This window comes from Nymphaea colorata, chromosome 7 (genome assembly GCF_008831285.2).
Source record: "Nymphaea colorata isolate Beijing-Zhang1983 chromosome 7, ASM883128v2, whole genome shotgun sequence".
In the NCBI taxonomy this organism is placed as follows: Eukaryota; Viridiplantae; Streptophyta; class Magnoliopsida; order Nymphaeales; family Nymphaeaceae; genus Nymphaea; species Nymphaea colorata.
The window spans coordinates 16,460,426-16,477,266 of NC_045144.1; the positions used below are offsets into that span (position 1 = coordinate 16,460,426).

The 16,841-nt window shown below is 38.4% G+C and overlaps 1 protein-coding gene across 1 annotated transcript; it reads right to left on the reverse strand.

Moving 5' to 3' along the window:
* Nucleotides 1-12,979: 12,979 nt before the first annotated feature.
* LOC116257201 (UDP-glycosyltransferase 74D1-like) lies at nt 12,980-15,040 on the reverse strand. The gene has a single exon (XM_031633812.2). The coding sequence runs from the start codon at nt 14,687-14,689 to the stop codon at nt 13,277-13,279; it is 1,413 nt and encodes a 470-aa protein (XP_031489672.1). The 5' UTR covers nt 14,690-15,040; the 3' UTR covers nt 12,980-13,276.
* Between the last annotated feature and the right edge of the window lie 1,801 nt (nt 15,041-16,841).

The following is a 16,841-nucleotide window of genomic DNA, read 5'->3' on the forward strand; positions in this document are numbered from 1 at the left end:
TGCAGAATAGTAGTATATATTCATAGTAGTATTAATAGTAGGTGAATTTATTTTTGTTAATAGCAAAGAGAACTATCCAAATCTACCCATCGAATTGATCATTTAATTGCAACGCACACGATTTGCTTTCATACACTATTTTCAAATGGAAAAAGTATGATTTCTGTGTGCTACCAACTCCTCGAACGTATGGAGTTGCAAACCTCACAAATTGTTTGAATTTCCTCAGATTTTCCTTTTCAGTTTCCTGACTGCATTGGCAATCGACAAGAAATGGAGCTTGATTTTCATTCTTATTCTCTTGTTGAAAAGAACTTGACAACTACTATGAATATGGAGAAATTGAGTGAACTGAGAGGGCTCCTGTAACAACCCAACTCACTCCTGGGCTCGGGCTCTTGGTTCGGCGGGTCCCAACACGCCCCTTAGCAGTTTCAGCTTCAACCTCAAAAAAACTAGGAACAAGGACAACCATCTATTCATAAACCCCCTTGATAAGCTATTCAAGATCTCTAACAATCTTCAATACGGGACTAAACTTTTGGGGTGTTACAGCTCCGGTGTTTATCGTCGGCCCTTGGGAGTCTTAATTATCATGAATTTTAATTAAAAGAAATAAAAATTAATGCATAGCATTTCTTCAACTTGGGTTTTCATTTATGGATAAACAGAAAAGAAGGATTCAAGAGCCACAGCAGTAGATTAGGATTTGGCCTAAAATGTAAAATTTATGAGTGGTTGATTATAATAGGTGGGCTGCAGGCATGGGAAACCGCACCTACCCAAAGAACGTATCAAATAGAACTCCTTTTTGGTGAGCAGATTTCTATTTTATGTGAATTCAATATGCAGATTCGTGAACGTTTGGCTTATGGATGTATGGATAATCCGATCCCATTCAATTTTATAACAAATTATTAGTATATCTGATTTTAGTGTATGCCTATGATTTACTTAATTATTTAGTGGTTGAATTACGGTAACTGATGGATACAACATGATTAGCATGTCTGGTTCAATATGTAAATCCGTCTGCCAATGTTATTAAAAGAAGATTGATGGTGGCGTTATATGTTGGAGCAGGTTTCATTTATCTCTGATTGGTTGTATCATTAACTTTTGCCGCAAACTTTCAGCAAGATGTATATACTCTGTCCATAAATGATAAAGATTCTTGTTAACATGAAAGTAATATTGAACAACTATCGCACATAATTACATGTGCATGAATCGTAATTAGATATATTATTCCATTAGGCCTAACACAAGTCTCGTAAGCTACTTATGGTTATGGTAACTGTAGAGTTTTTGATAACTTCGAAAATGACACTTTAATTCATTGTGCAACTATAGCTGCTGAAGACACTCAAATGCTATAGCAACAACCTCTTTAACTTGACGCTTTTATGATTTTATTGCGCTCGGTGTCTGAGTTAATAGTAAAAGATTCAACATCTCCATTTCTCAATTCTGCTGGTGGCCAGATTCTTGAAGATGGGTAAATCTACTGATTGATATTCAAAAAATCTATGATTGGAGGAATGATATTTGACGATAATCTAACTTCCAATATTTTTCTAGACACGTTTCCAATACAAAGAAATCAAATTTTACCATTTTAAAATCCGCTTCCACAACTGTTCATGTGACATTTTTATAATAATTTGTTGTTTTCTCATAGTAGACCTTGGTGCAAAAATATGGATGAGTAAAAATAAAAGATGAAATGTTTTCCAGTTTTGCAATTTTATTTCAATGATGATGTGAAAGGCTTGACATTCAGTACCATATATCAAACGTAGCTAAAAAAAGCATGAATAATAAAAAAAAAAAACTAAATTCTTCCTCACTGTTGTTACCTCAATAAGAATTTCCAATTTAATCAAGAGTTAACACAAAAGGCGTATAGAAAAGTTCCTTAAAACTACTCTACTAAAGCCAAACAATGGAGACGATAAAAAGAAAAAAAAAAAGAAAAAAAAGAAAAAGTTGAATAGCAAACAAAAGAATTTGTAGCATGAAAATCGAAAATATAAGGCATGAAGATATGCGTCCAATCAATAAGACAACGACCTAAAAACCGTCCAGCAAGTAGAAAATATTAAAGACATACGTAAAGCTACAGTTTTTGGAAGAAGAAGTTTAAAAATGAAAATAATAAAATCCAACAGACAGCAAATTGAAAATAAAAAGAAGAGCTGCTAGGTGCTTAATGACTAAAGGTAATATGCGAACACTAAATTTTTTTTCTTGTGGGATGTCAAATAGGATGTCATTTGAATTAGATATCCAATCAATCCATATGAAAAAATCGATATGGAAAAAACTTTAATATCCAATTAAGAAATCAGATCGGATTCAGATTTAATAAATGACATATGATCAGATTCGGATATACATAGATATCTGATTGGATTCGGATATGGATTCAGATCAGATTCATTTTTAGACAGATATCTAGTATCTAATGCTATTAAATTTTGAAAATTGACAAAATCCGGTTCAAAATTCGGATTCGAATTCGGATATAAATATAAAAATCGGATTCAGATTGTAAAATTGGATTTTGGATTCAGATATCACTTTTCTTTATTCAAATTTGAATCCGAACATATGAATATCTGAAAAAACGGATATGATTAAGAATGTGTCTGATCCGAATATGATCTGTTGGCTTCCCTACCGCTAAATATATGGTTAACAAATTTTAAATTGACCATGAAGCTGCGACTCAGATCTTGTGGGGCACCCAAGTTCACCTAAGTTTTAGCACTAAATTAAGGTTTCAAAGAGTGGGCTACGTGGTGCATATTATTAACAAATTCTCAATTGACCATGGGGTAGTGACCTATATCTTGTGGGGTTATACTAAGAACTGAACCCAAGTTCACCAAATTTTTAGGACTAAATTAGGGTTTCAAAAAGAGAGCTACGTGGGGCATATGCCCCATGGAAACCCCACCTACCTTCGCCCCTTGCTGCTGATTGAATGAATTAGCCAATTCATTGATTTAGGTGAATCAATTGCAAATCAGCAAAAATATTAAGTAAGTTATCCTAAATAAAATATGTATGAAGAGTAAAAATAAAATTCGTAAAAATAGTAATAAGTTAGTAAAAGTGTGACACATAGCAGGCTTCAATTGACCATGAGGCAGCGATTCGGATCTCATGGGGCTGCCCTATAGAAGAAAACCCAAGTTCACGAAAGTTGTAGTACTAAATTAAGGTTTCAAAGAGTGGGCTAGGTGGGCGTATGGTTAACAAACTTTAAATTGACCATGGGGCAACGGCTCGAATCTCGTGGGGCTAGCCTATAGAACTGCATCTAAGTTCACGTAAGTTTTAACACTAAATTAAGATTTCAAAGAGTGAGCTACGTGGGGCATACGACCCATGGAGACCCCACCTACCTCTGCCCTTGCTTCCTTTCTTCTTCAATCTCCATATAAAGAGGCACACAACTAGCAAACAAAGAGCCGAGCAAATAAGTGACTCGAGTCTAGCTTGAGCTCGACTGGTTCCTTGTACATTCCTAGCAGAGGCAGGGTCAAGTCGCTGTTCGGTAGCATTGAAGTAATTTTTTTTGTTTTCTTTATTTTTTGTTTTATTTCTTGGTTTAAATACTATTTTCTTCAGCTCTTTTTATTCGTTTCATTTATCACGTTCCTGCCTTTTCACGCCCTCTCTCTATCTCTATGTGTTCAATTCTTCGTTTCACAATCAATATTTCCCTCTCGTGTTTGCTTAGCCTCGTTAGGGATAAGGTTTGTCTCATATTTCGCCGGCTATGATTCAATATGTATTGATTACATCGATTCGTTGTTACTTTTGCTTCTAATCGCTGTGTTCTCTCGCTCCTTGATGACCCGTGAGTGCTTCCTTTGTTTTTCAATATCGTCACTGTCAGATTCTGTTCTTTTCTCTTTCTCATTTTTAAATTTCATCATCGAACTCTTGTTTTCAGGTCTTTTCCTGATATTTTTGAACCACATCCTTCATTGCCTACAAAATTGATTTCCGTGTTAGTGTTCTTTCTTTTTTTCTTTTTTCTTTTTTTTTAAAAATTTTTTTTTCCATATGTTTGATCCTCTACATTGTTCATCTTCATTAGAGTTCTTATAGTGAATTTACCTACAAACTCTTGGCGTCGATTCTTGATCATTTTGGAAAAGTGTCATATCATTACAGAAAACAGAGGATGTGGTTGATCGATGCTACAAGAAATCGTATTTTAGGCAACAAAAGTGACAAAGAAGTTGTTAATTTTGTTCTTTTGTGTTTTCTTATTCATGTTTTTTAGCTACGTTCAGTACAAATATAAAGCTTTTCACAGCTTCATTGAAATAAAATTTCAAACCTAGATTCTGGGCATATTATTTTTTTTTGTGTACTATGATTCATGCTATGTGTTTTATTTTCTCTTGCGGTTGTTGTTATGAATGTCAATGGATCAGATTCAAATCGGATATATCCTTAATGATATCCCGTTTTTCATATATTCATATATTTGAATTTGAATTCAGATTCGAATTTGAATAAAGAAAAGTCATATTCGAATCCGAATCTGAAATCTGATTTTACAATCTGAATCCGATCAGAATCCGATTTGTATATTTATATCATAATTCTAATCCGAATTTTGAACTAGATTTTGCTAATTTTTAAAATTTAATAACATTAGATACATGATGTTTGTCTAAAAATAAAGCCGATTCAAATCTGTATCCGAATCCGATCGGATGTCATTTATTAAATTATGTGACAAAGACAACCGATGAATAGAGGCCATTAGATGGCCTGCAGGCAAAAGTTAACAGAAGAGATTCAAATTTTGTTTATAATTTCTATCAACTTTTAATTGGAAAGTATGAGAAGGAAGATTATTGTACAGAGATGAAGATCATAGAAACAGGGGAAAAGGAGGCAGACTTGAGGAGGAAAGGAGGTGTAATGCACGTATTCTTTCAGAAAGGGTTCTTTGATAAGTTTTTAGAAAAATGTGGTTTCGAGTAAATTGAAGAGGGAAGGGTTTGGTTCCTGACTTCCCGTTCACCGCCTCCTCCGCGCTTCCTTCTCAAACAGAACGTGGAAGGGTTTGCGAGCCTGAATGTGGTTATATGCAAACACCTGCCCTTAAGAGTGGGTCCAACCATCTCAAAAATAGGCCAATGTCAACATAATATCTGATCGAACTGATTTGAAAAAATTGGATATGAAAAAAATTTAATATTCGATTGAAAAATCAGATCGGATTCGGATTTGGATATACATAAATATCCAATCGAAGTCAGATACGAATTCAGATCAGATTCATTTTTAGACAAGTATCATGTATCTAATGCTATTAAATTTTGAAAATTGGCAAAATCCAGTTGAAAATTCGGATTCATATATAAATATAAAAATCGGATTCATATTGTAAAATCAGATTTGGATACAGATATGACTTTTCGTTATTCGAATTCGAATCCAAATATGTGAATGTCTGAAAAAACGAATATGATTAAGGATATATCCAATCTGAATCTGATCCGTTGACATCCCTAGCTACATGTTATGCACACTGTAACCATCTCTCTTGATAGAGGGATTAAGAGAAAAGAGAGAAACAGATGACGTGACACAAAAGGGAAGAGATGAAGGCGGAAGATAGTTGATGGGAGAGAGGTAGATGATAGCAGTGGAGCTAGGAATTTTTTGTCGCATGGGACAAACTATACTTTCAAAATTTGAACAGGGGCAGAAATAAAATTTTTTAATTTTTTCATATATATTAAACTAAAATTTTTTATATTTACATATATTTTTTTAAAATTTTTAAAATTTGAGGGGGGCCAAGGCCCCTGCCGGCCCACCTCCCTCCGCCCCTAGTAGAGGAGGATGTAAAACCATTTGGAATTTCAGATTTTTCTCTTTTAATTTCTAATTTTCTTTTGGATAGTAGTCTACATTGCGTTACTGAATTTCAGTTTGGGATATTCTTAAGTCTTAGCATGAGTTGCTGGATGTAATTACATTCATTTGGATTAAAAATGCTTCATGGATACGTAAGCCGTAAGGTCAAACTATTTTTTAGCATTTCTTTAAATTAGAATGTGAATTCATTTGAACAGGGAGAAATTGAGTGAACTGAGAGTCGGAGGAGTACATTCTCAGCATGGCAAGGTTTCAAAAGAGTACTCATTTTCTTGGACCGGCTCTGGTGTTTATCGTCAGCCGTTGGGAGTCTTAATTACCATTAATTTTAATTAAAAGAAACAAAAAATAATGGGTAGCATTTAATCAACTTGGGTTTTGATTTATGCCATGATTAGCATGTCTGGTGCAATATGTAAATCCGTTTGCCAATGTTATTAAAAGAAGATTGATGGTTGTGCTATATGCCGGAGCAGCTTTCACTTGTCACTGATTGGTTGCACCATTAATTTTTTGCAGCAAACATTCAGCAAGATGTATGTACTTTATTCATAAATAGTTGAGTTTCTAGTTAGCATAGATGTAATACTGGATAGCTATTATGTGCATGTTTGCTGTTTGTGTGCATGAATCGTAAGAAGACATATTATTGCACTTGCACCCTAAAGAGAAGCGCTAACCTTCAATGCTATGCCCTTAATGATTCCAAGGTTTTGGTAGAGATGTTGACGGATCAGATATACTTTAACCATATCTGTTTTTTCGGATATTCAACATTCATATTCAAATTCAGATTTGAATACAAACAAAGAAAAGCCATTTCTGAATCTGAATATGAATTTTGAACCGAATCTGGCCGATTATCAAAATGTAAGAGCATTGGATATACAATATTTAACTAAAACTAAATTTTATCCAAATTCAACTCCAATCAGATATTTCTGGATATCTGGATCTGAATCTGAATCAAATCAAATATCATTTCTTGATTCTGAATCTAATTTTATTTCTTAACTGGATATTAGTTTTTTTTTTTTTCACATATCCGATTTGTTTGGAATGGTTCAGGTGGATATCTGATCCAAGTCAAATATATTGACATCTCTAGGTTTTGGCTTGCTTTTAGGGATTGGGTGGACCTACCATACATCATTCGTTCAACTCAAGTATTGTACTTACCACTATTTACAACCTAAAGAAGTAAGTAACACACCGAAAAGTGATGGAAACCATGGGATTCAACCCTATGTGTTTTGATATAAAATGGAATTAAAAACTGTGGATGTGAAATCCACTATTTATTTAAACAGTAAATCTCTATCCGACTGCAAGTCTCAGATTCAATCTCAGATTCCATAAAACTAAGGGAATCAAACATGGCCTCTGTGCTGATGCATGTGCTAGCTACTCTATGGTTGGGAAACTATGATATTGTTTACTGCATGAAGGAAGGGACCTTTGTGATGGATAAGGATCGTTTGACAAGCATTAGAACTTAGAACACAAGAACTGAGATAAAGACGAGTTTTTCACCGTTCCGCGAAATTAATCATGCAAAAAAAAAAAGAAAAAAGAAAGAAAGAAAGAAAGAAAATGTCCATCAAACACCCTCTTGTGCATGTCCACATAGTTCCTCTATATTAACCAAGAAAGAAAAACTGAAGAAACTAATCAGAACTTTTTATTCTTTTGTCATATCACGCCTAATGCCCACTGGGGCTGTTTGGTTATAGGAAGAATAATACCCTGTTTCATGAATGTTTCCCCAAATGTTATAATTACAATGTCACATGAATCTGCTATAATATATTCATAAACTATTCTCGTTGACAAATTATCCATTGAGATTGGGAAAAATAATCCCGATAATGAAACCGACTTTCTGAAATAAGGATGCATGGAGGCTAGCGCAACATGACCAAGGAGCATCTTTCGTGAGGTGTAGAGGGTGGTAGGTGTTTGGATCAAACAAACATGAGCCCCCACAATATAACTGTGTGAGGAGTGCTTTTGTCTTTCAAAAATGGTACACTTTTGTCTTTTCATTTTTTATCTTGACAGAGGGTTCTTACTTTTCACGTGAAGAGTACTTCTGTTGTTTGAATACCCAACAACCACTCCCAAACATACATGCAAAATACTTGTTATGGTGCCTCTTATATGTCTCTCCACTTCCAGACAAAAGCCCTAATAGCAACTATGAAAATGACATTATGGGTCCAGAGATAAATTCTCAAGTTGTTTTTGGTTGTTTAGTTTCACCCTTTGGAAGTTTCTAGAACGAATGAATAAATGACTACCTAAAGTACCCACCTTCTTTTCTCTTATGAGTGGGTTTTTTCAAGGGTATATATATATATATATATATTCGGGTGACTAAGAGAGACGCCACTATGTGGCTGAACACCGAAGCTCCTACCCAATCCTCTTACCCCACAAGAATTAAACTAATGAACAGACTTTTACCAGCCCGGTAGTCTGACCCAGTCCAACCAGACCTGAAACGTTCAAGATGAATACCGATTAGCCTTTTATACATGGTCCATCTCTCTATTGTGATAATTGAGCAGCGATATACCAAACCCCAAAGTAATTAAAGGGAATTTAATGTTGACAAAAAAAATACTTGGTGTTGGAACACAGATAGGGATGTCAATATATGAGCCCTACCAAGATATGAATCGCATATATTTTTTGGCCACATCTAATTTATCGGATCTTCACATATTGATCAGATTTGAATTCAAATTAGTATACAAATTAGAAAAAATCAATACCATGTCACAGTCTAATTTGTAAGTTCTCTGATCCAAATCCAACGTTAATTTTCGCAGTCAAATTTGGTTATGTGACTTTTAACGAATCCAAACTGCAGTATGATATACCAGACATAGGATTATTTATTTCAAACAAAAGTGCTTATTTGTCATTTGTCATGTATCTCATTTCTTAGATCTAAATCCAATCTGATTTCTTAATTTGATTTGCATGTGAGCAACTTATTTTGAGGATTTCAGATGTCATATCTGAACCATTCACATCCCGAAATATTGAGGTGGAAACAGTGGACAAGAGTTGCAAGCATTTAGTCGGTTACGTGGACCTATAAATGTCAAAAACAATGTCTTTTTTTTGGATTTATTGCATTGCATTTATGTTCTCACTGTGCTGGGGATTGATCTATGTCATTTTCCACTGCATGGGCGGAGAACCGAAGTTGCCAACAACTTCTAAAAAAAATCAAGAATATTGAAAAGCAGCAATGCGGTCGACCTTCCACATATATTCATTGTCGCCGATATGCCATCAACACTTCACATCAGCATTATCCAGGACCGCTAACAATATGTAGCAAATCGCTGGTCATGATCAATTGGTCATGGTTTTGCTATGTGGATCGATTCAGTACCTAAACCTAAGTAGTGATGTTATGTAGAAATGCGTGGAGAAAGAGAAAGATAAAGAGAGTTGTTTTTAGGTGAGTGGGAGGTTATCACACTGCTCAAATGAGAGCCAAAGCTTTTTTTTTTCCTTGTTTATAGGGTCCAGAGAAATGTTGGTACTGCGAGGTGATGAGATAGCCACATGCTTCAACTTGCATGTCGGACTCACCCTGCTTTTGGTACATGAGCATAGCCCTCTATGCTGCCAGTTTGAGCAATGGCCGTGGGGCCACAGAGCAATTTGAAAAACATACATATATATATGCATCACAGTGAAGCACGTAAGTGTTGATATATTTTATAGTTTGCACGGTAAGCAGAGCATTGTAAAATTAAAATGAGCATACCATGCATCAAGATCATGATCTGGTCATGGAATGAGCATAAAATTATGCAAAGAGAGTGCTTTGTGGTCTATAAGATATCATAAAGGGATCTGCTCATGGAACGAGTGTATATTGCACTTTCCAGTATTTCTACTTCGAGTGTCCAAAATATGAAAAAGTAATTGAAATCCTGTTTTAGTTTAAGGGGTATGGCATTAGGTTGTTGACTGATAGGCGGCCTGTTGTTGGTTCAAATCTCACTGGTGCCCACTCATTGAGAAGGCTGGCATATGCCGGGACTAAGCAAATGATGTGGTTTCTTATGCCATGGTGGTTTTGTTCAAGTACAAAAAAGTAACCATATTTTTTAAATAACAAATTAAAAGCATTCAATGGAAAATTAGGATGATTTTTTGAGTAACTAGCTTAAGTATTTTGCCATACCCATGTGCCCAGATTAAGAACTTCCAAGGAATGGCACAACCACTGGACAGTGGACAGGGGTTGATAGGTGGCTAGACTTCATTTTAAATCTCCATGGTGTCAACTTATTGTGCTGGTAGAGGGGGCACCGATATGCAAGCAGAAGCATAGCAGGGACAACTTACTCGAAACACCAAAAACATGCATAAACCCTAAAAAAATGGCAGAAGTTGAGAGTTTTCGGTTTTTTATTAAGCAGTAAGACGAAATACTTTTCCTATCCACGAGACACGTGTGCCCAAGCTAAGAGCCCACATATACACATACACATTTTGTATGGTCCTCCTCTAGCTAGCAGCAATTATGGCCATATGAAGGATAGTGCCAAATTTTTGTTAATAATATGAGGAACTCCTTTTTTATCTCAACAGTATTCCACCAGAGAATCTACTGAAACGATTGCAAATAATTGCTGAAACCAACAGTATGGGACAAAGAAATAAAAAAAAACCTTTCCATCTTTAACTTGCCAACCTATTACAGTTGCATGAATGAGGAATCATTTCCTCTTCTTTTTGTGATGTTTGTGACGGAAGAAGTTGTGGAAGGGAGGAAAGAAATGTTTTTAAAACCAGAATGCACAGGGAATCTATTATAGTACAACAGGAAGAAGACAAGGGGCCTGACAGATATATACCTATAGTGATGTGTAATTGGTAGCTTTATTGAAAAGATAAACAAATAACAAACAGTTGGTGGTCACATTAGCTAGAAAAAATGGCCGCTGTCTGAGCCACATATATATTGCAGTTTAGTAGACGAGGCAGCTCATATGAGGTTGGAACTATAAAAAGTTCTTTGGTTCTTTCTGTATAAAGAAAGAAAAGGCAGGGATTGGCTGTTGGGAAAGGATTCATGGCGTCAACCATATCTTCAATCCACCAGCCCAAACAACCAAGGGGGTTTTTCCAGCACTTCATTCTTAGCTTTTTGGTTGAAATATTTTAAGCAGACGACTGAAGGTAGTCCAAACTCCAAAGATAATTAAAGTCTGAGCTCACTGAATTGGTACGAACATGGTGGCCAGAAATGGGCCATTAAATTCCACAGAAGCATCTGTCTGTTGCACCTTCAGTGATAGGGCACTGCCGACGAGGGATTTAACTCTGTCGATTCATTGTCGTCCTTCATAGATCGAGACCGTTGCAGAAAACACAAATTAATCATGTTGCTGTTTTAGAAGGAAAAATATCACTAAGTTTTACCTCTTCATGTTTGTGAGAATTTATCTCTGAATTCTAGCTAAAGATCATCTTCTTCCAGTCAACATTTTACGAATTAATCTAGTTGTACAGTTGATCATGTCTTATAACATCTTAGTTGCAGGAAAAGAACATGGCTGCATCATCATGGAGGTAAAAAGATGATGATCAGAGCGACGGTAAAAAGATGATCAGAGTGACGGTAAAAAGCAATGACAGGACAAAGTGACCAAGAAAGAAAATAAGATGTAGCCTGGATTTCCACACAGTGAGGATCCTTAATAGACGCCCAACACACACACACACACTACCTAAAACAAAACTGAATATGCTGATATATTTATATTACAAATTTAGTAACAAACCTACTTTAATTTGAATAATTTATAAACAATATTAACGTTTCTAGTGGAGCCAATACCTTTTTTATAACTTAAACACATTCAAAACTGTATATATATATATAGAAATAGCAAGTTGGTGGATAATTTAATCGTGCATGCAAATTGTCATTGGAAAAGCTACTTTTTGAGGTGCTAACATGTGGGGCTTTGGAATCAAATTGATAAGACGACTCATGCAGGGTACCGTCATAAACTTTCATGTTCTGTTCGTTCCTGTCTATAAACTTTTGGCCTCTTCCTCATCGGGTGGAGAGTTTTCCAACAATTCCCTCAGGTGGGATGATTTCTGAGGCCCCCACAAAATTTCTTTCTAGATCTCCACTCTGTCATATCTCAACTTCGAAGAATTCCCACATGTTTGTTTGATTTCTTGTTTCCAGTGTGTGACTATTTACAGTTGCGCAACAAATGATTGAACTGCTTTAGCTTTTTACAAGATCCAATTTAATAGAAAACACCATATTTCCCACCATATTTTGTTTTATAAACATGACATGATCCTGTTGAGCGTTTGATTATTAAATCTATAAGCAACATTCACACTCAATCTGTATTTCTGGAAAGAAAGACTAGTTGGTGTTGTTGAGCAACCATGGAAGCACAGCATTTCCCATACCAATGACTAAAAAAACAGCTTGTACCTGTACCTTTCATCGAATATGTATAAGAAAAACAGGGCAGGAAAACTAAACAGAGCAGAAAAGGGAGCACATAGCTGTGAAAGTTCTGTGAGAGAAAGAAAACTTCGTTTCCTGTTACTGAATGAATTACAAAGGAATTACCCAAATGAAATTAGACATTTTACCCTTCAAAACTAACCTACACAAGTGAACTTCTGCTTACAAACAGGGCGCAGCAGAGGAAATGATGATTCCACTGCTCGATTCGAGATTAAGCAGAAAGGTGAAAGGTGAGGAAACAATGATCAACTTCCATACCAAGTATCTCCATATCAGTAACTAAACTTTGAAGAAGGTTACATGGAGAGTACTTGAGCTTTTACACGACAATGTGAAACACAGACATCCGTGAAAAGAATGGCTTGCACATCGATGGACATGTGGTTGGCAGTCACTCAATTCGAGGCTCCTGTGGCGCTATACAATTCATCCAAATAACTAACATGACAAAGTGTGCCGCAATGCAGCAGCCAGCCACATAACTGAAGAGTTTTTACAGCACACAGAAGAGAGAGAGAGAGAGAGGGAGATTTTGACTTCAGCTATTAAGAAGAAGCAGTTTTCAGCCACAAGTTTGATGGTCCAAAGAGAATTAGCAAAACTCAGCAACTGCGCAAAACGATGACAATGAAGGGAGAGAGAGAAAGATAGAGAGAGAGAGAGAGTTTCTGATGGATAAAGCTTGCTATATTAATCGAATTTAGCTTATGTTGCTTTCAAATGTTGCCCACATGATGGGGAGAGAAAGAGAAATCAGGAGAGATAGTTCAGGCACTAAAAATTCAAAAAATGGCCAAACATTCACGTTATTTTCAGCACTTAGGAAGGCACAGCTGGCTTCGATGCGTGACTTCTTCGAATTCCATCCACAAAATCCTGCAGGTTCCTGGACGAGGACCCACCTTCCTTCACGGCTGCCCTCGCCAACTCACTCCATCGGGCGGCGTTGGCTCTGACTTCCCTCCTCTTCTCCCCTACGTCCATCACCAGCCCCAGGCAGCTCACCAGCTCCTCCCTCCCCACCACCCCCTTCTCACCGGCCGCTGCCCTCACCCCCACTTGCCAAACATCGGCAATGAACTTTCCATTTGTGGGTTGGTCCGTCCACTGAGGCATGGCCACCACCGGCACGCCCAGGGTCAAGCTCTCCAGCGTCGAGTTCCACCCGCAGTGGCTCACAAAGCAGCCGATGGCTGGATGGCTCAGCACCTCCAGCTGCGAGCACCACGGCACCACCAGCCCCTGCTCCCTCGTCTCCTCCACGAACCACTCCGGCAGCTTGTTGTTCCCCTGCCTCACCGACCCGTCCTCCGGCTTCTTCACCACCCACAGGAACGCCTTCCCGCTCTGCTTCAGGCCGAACGCCAGTTCCCCCATCTGCTCGTCGCTCAGCGCCAGCAAGCTCCCGAACGAGACGTACACCACCGAGCCTTCCTCCTTGCCGTCCAGCCACTTGATGCACTCGAACGCCGCTTCGAACATGTCGCCGTCGAATCTCCGGTCGAGGCTACCGCTGCACCCTGCGCTGAAGTAAGCAGAAGGCAGCATCGGTCCTATGGTCTTAACCGGCAGCTTCGGCCGGAACGACTGAATGATCCTCGTCTCGAGCTCGTCGAAGGAATTTCCCAGCACCCATGTGGCCTCGCTCAAGTTGCTGAACTGTTCTAGCACCACCGATGTCAGAACAGGGTAGGGGTTGGACGTGAGCATGAAGGAAGGGACGTCGTGAATGGTCAGCTCTTCCAGGCCGAGCAGCTCAGCGGCTGGTGGCTGGCCGGCTGAGAACAGGCCACGGTAGTACAGGTAGTAGATGGCACCCACAGCACATGACTGGGTGAAGAAAGGAGCAGAAAGGATGCCCATAGGCTTGGCGATCTCCAGCACCCAGGGCATGAAGGAATCGTAGACGACGCAAACAGGGGACAGCCGGCTGAAGGTGGCGGTGAGGAATTCGGTGGCGTCGCTGCGGAACCTCTGCAAGTAAGCAGCGACGGTGGAGCCGTCGCTGTTCATGAGCCCGGCATTGACGGTGAAGGACTGGAACTCGATCCGGGCGAGGCTGGCGGGCTTGGACTTGACAATTGAGTTGATGGCGGCGTCTGTGGTGATGAAGGTGATGCGCAGGGAGCACTGCGCTAGGAACTTGGCTAGCTGGATCAAGGGGTTGATGTGCCCCTGTGAAGGGTAGGAGATGATAAGGACGTGGGGTTCTTCTTCCTTAGCAATCGACATAGCTGTTCAGACAGCAGAAGCACAGCAGCAACAGGAAGAACAAAATTAAAGCTTCTTCTTCTTGTGCTGGAATGTGGGATGATTCCTGAGCACAGAAGGCTTTGTGAGATGCAGCTCGGTTGGGAACATGGCTAGTGTATTTATAGGTGCCTGGTGGCTCAGGGGGCAGCCTGGCCGACGTTGCAGCAGACGTTAAGGTTGAGGTGTGTCCCGGTTTCTGTTCACAAATTCTGCGTCTGGACTCAAACTTTGGAGGGGGGAAATGGCAAAACAGTGACACCATGGCACTGACTTGTGTGATCGCCGTTGTTTTAAATAAGAGATGCGAGGGATCATAACATGTAGAACCGTAGAAGTATTTCTTGTGACTCTGCAGTCTTCATGTATTAAAAGTTTGTGGGCACACCCATTGACTTGGCTGAGGTTGGTGAAGATGGGTAGGGCCGGCCATGGCTAAGCTAAGCAGCTAACGCTTGGTCCACCCTTTAGTGACTACACATTTAATACATGAAAAAGAAAGAAAAATATCTGCAGCCACAATCAAGAACGGGTTGAAAGTGGTTCAGGTTTGTTGTCTCTTGAAGACAAGATTGGGGAAAGTGGGTGTCAAGGCAACATACGGAGAAATAATTAATATTTGAGGGATTTACTAATAACTTATTAAATTTGACATATTTACAGATAACTGCCAGACATTAAATTAAGAAAGAATAGCTAACTACTCAACTTTTATAAAATAAATCATGACAAGCACACTTTTATGAGTAGAAACATTAGAGAATATATTTAAAAAACTACTTTGTCTTTAAGCTACTTTTTTTGTTAGTAATGTAGATCCATGGATTTGAGGCCCAACCCACGCCCTCCCTCCTCAAAATTGGTGGTTCTCATATAAGAGGTTTCTATTGCTGTGGAGATCTATGTTTGTCTGAATAATTGTCCCGCACAACAAGGATATGGGATCAACGAATTTCAGATCCATGGGGTAATAAATGCACCTTAGTAGAAAAAAATAAAATAAATAGTTTTCCAAATTTACATTTCTTTTGCTAGGTGGACGTGAATCCCTAGAGAAATTAGTTTAAAAATGTTGTTTGTGAAAGGGGCACAGTTCAAACAGGTGAACTTGGCCCATGTTACGCGGCATATTTCTGGTTCCACTCATAGGGGCGGGGAACTATGTTACTGTATTATAAGGGAGGTGGGTCCTGTGTAAAAGTTAAAGTACGTGGAGATCTTGTTATTTGGTATCAACACAGTTCTAAACTCTAAACACAAGGAGTTCAGGAGAAGGAGGAGCGCTTCGGCTCCTACCCTAACTTTTCAAAAGAAATTAGCATTCACATTAAAAGTAAGAGCATGTCCTAAAATTCAGGTGGTTACCTGTAAATTCATTAAGTCATGTGAGTGTATCTATAATTTTCTGAAATTCTTTTGATAAGGCATTTAAGCTTGTAATGGCAGAAATTATTCCTAGCATTTTCGGGTCTTTCTTTCTCCGTTTGTGGAGAAAGCTGCTGATGGCTGCCACTACAATCCAAAGGTGCAGTTGTGTCACTTGGCTGTTCCCACGTAGGACTAAGCTGTCCGCATCGTTCCCTTCACCTTTCCCCCCTTGTGTTTTTCCACAACATTCTCACAGCTGTTCCCGATAATAAGGTTTAAGGCCGGCTTTTGTCTTCGGCTTCCTCAATGAACATGACTTGAAACCGCTTATCATAAACTGTCAGAAGACCAAAAAAACTGCCACAAAAAAGCATCAAGCCAACACGCCACTTGTTTGAACAGCCAACCAGTTTGCCAAAAAGATGAACATCAATTCAATTGATTTTTTGAGCGAATTGAGGCCAATCACATGGAACATCTCTAAGTGGGCCGACGTCTTTCCTTCTGTTGCTGGAGTATTATGATCCTTCTGTTCTTGGGCCCTGAACCACACATATATCATAAGATTATTCTTTTACTTTATCTCAACCGAAAGTCCAGCTGTGTTGAAAATGATAAGAATTAATTCGCAGTTGGGTAGTATGAAAGTGGTTCAGTTCTATACGAAACTGTTGATTTCATTTTATAATGCCAGGACTTCAGAAAACAATTGCAAGTGAACGCCAGATAGATGGGATTCAGTACAATCTCATAGCTTGCACCATGT

Excerpts from the sequence above, each read along its gene's own strand:
- LOC116257201 (XM_031633812.2), bottom strand. The coding sequence starts at position 14,689 with ATGTCGATTGCTAAGGAAGAAGAACCCCACGTCCTTATCATCTCCTAC.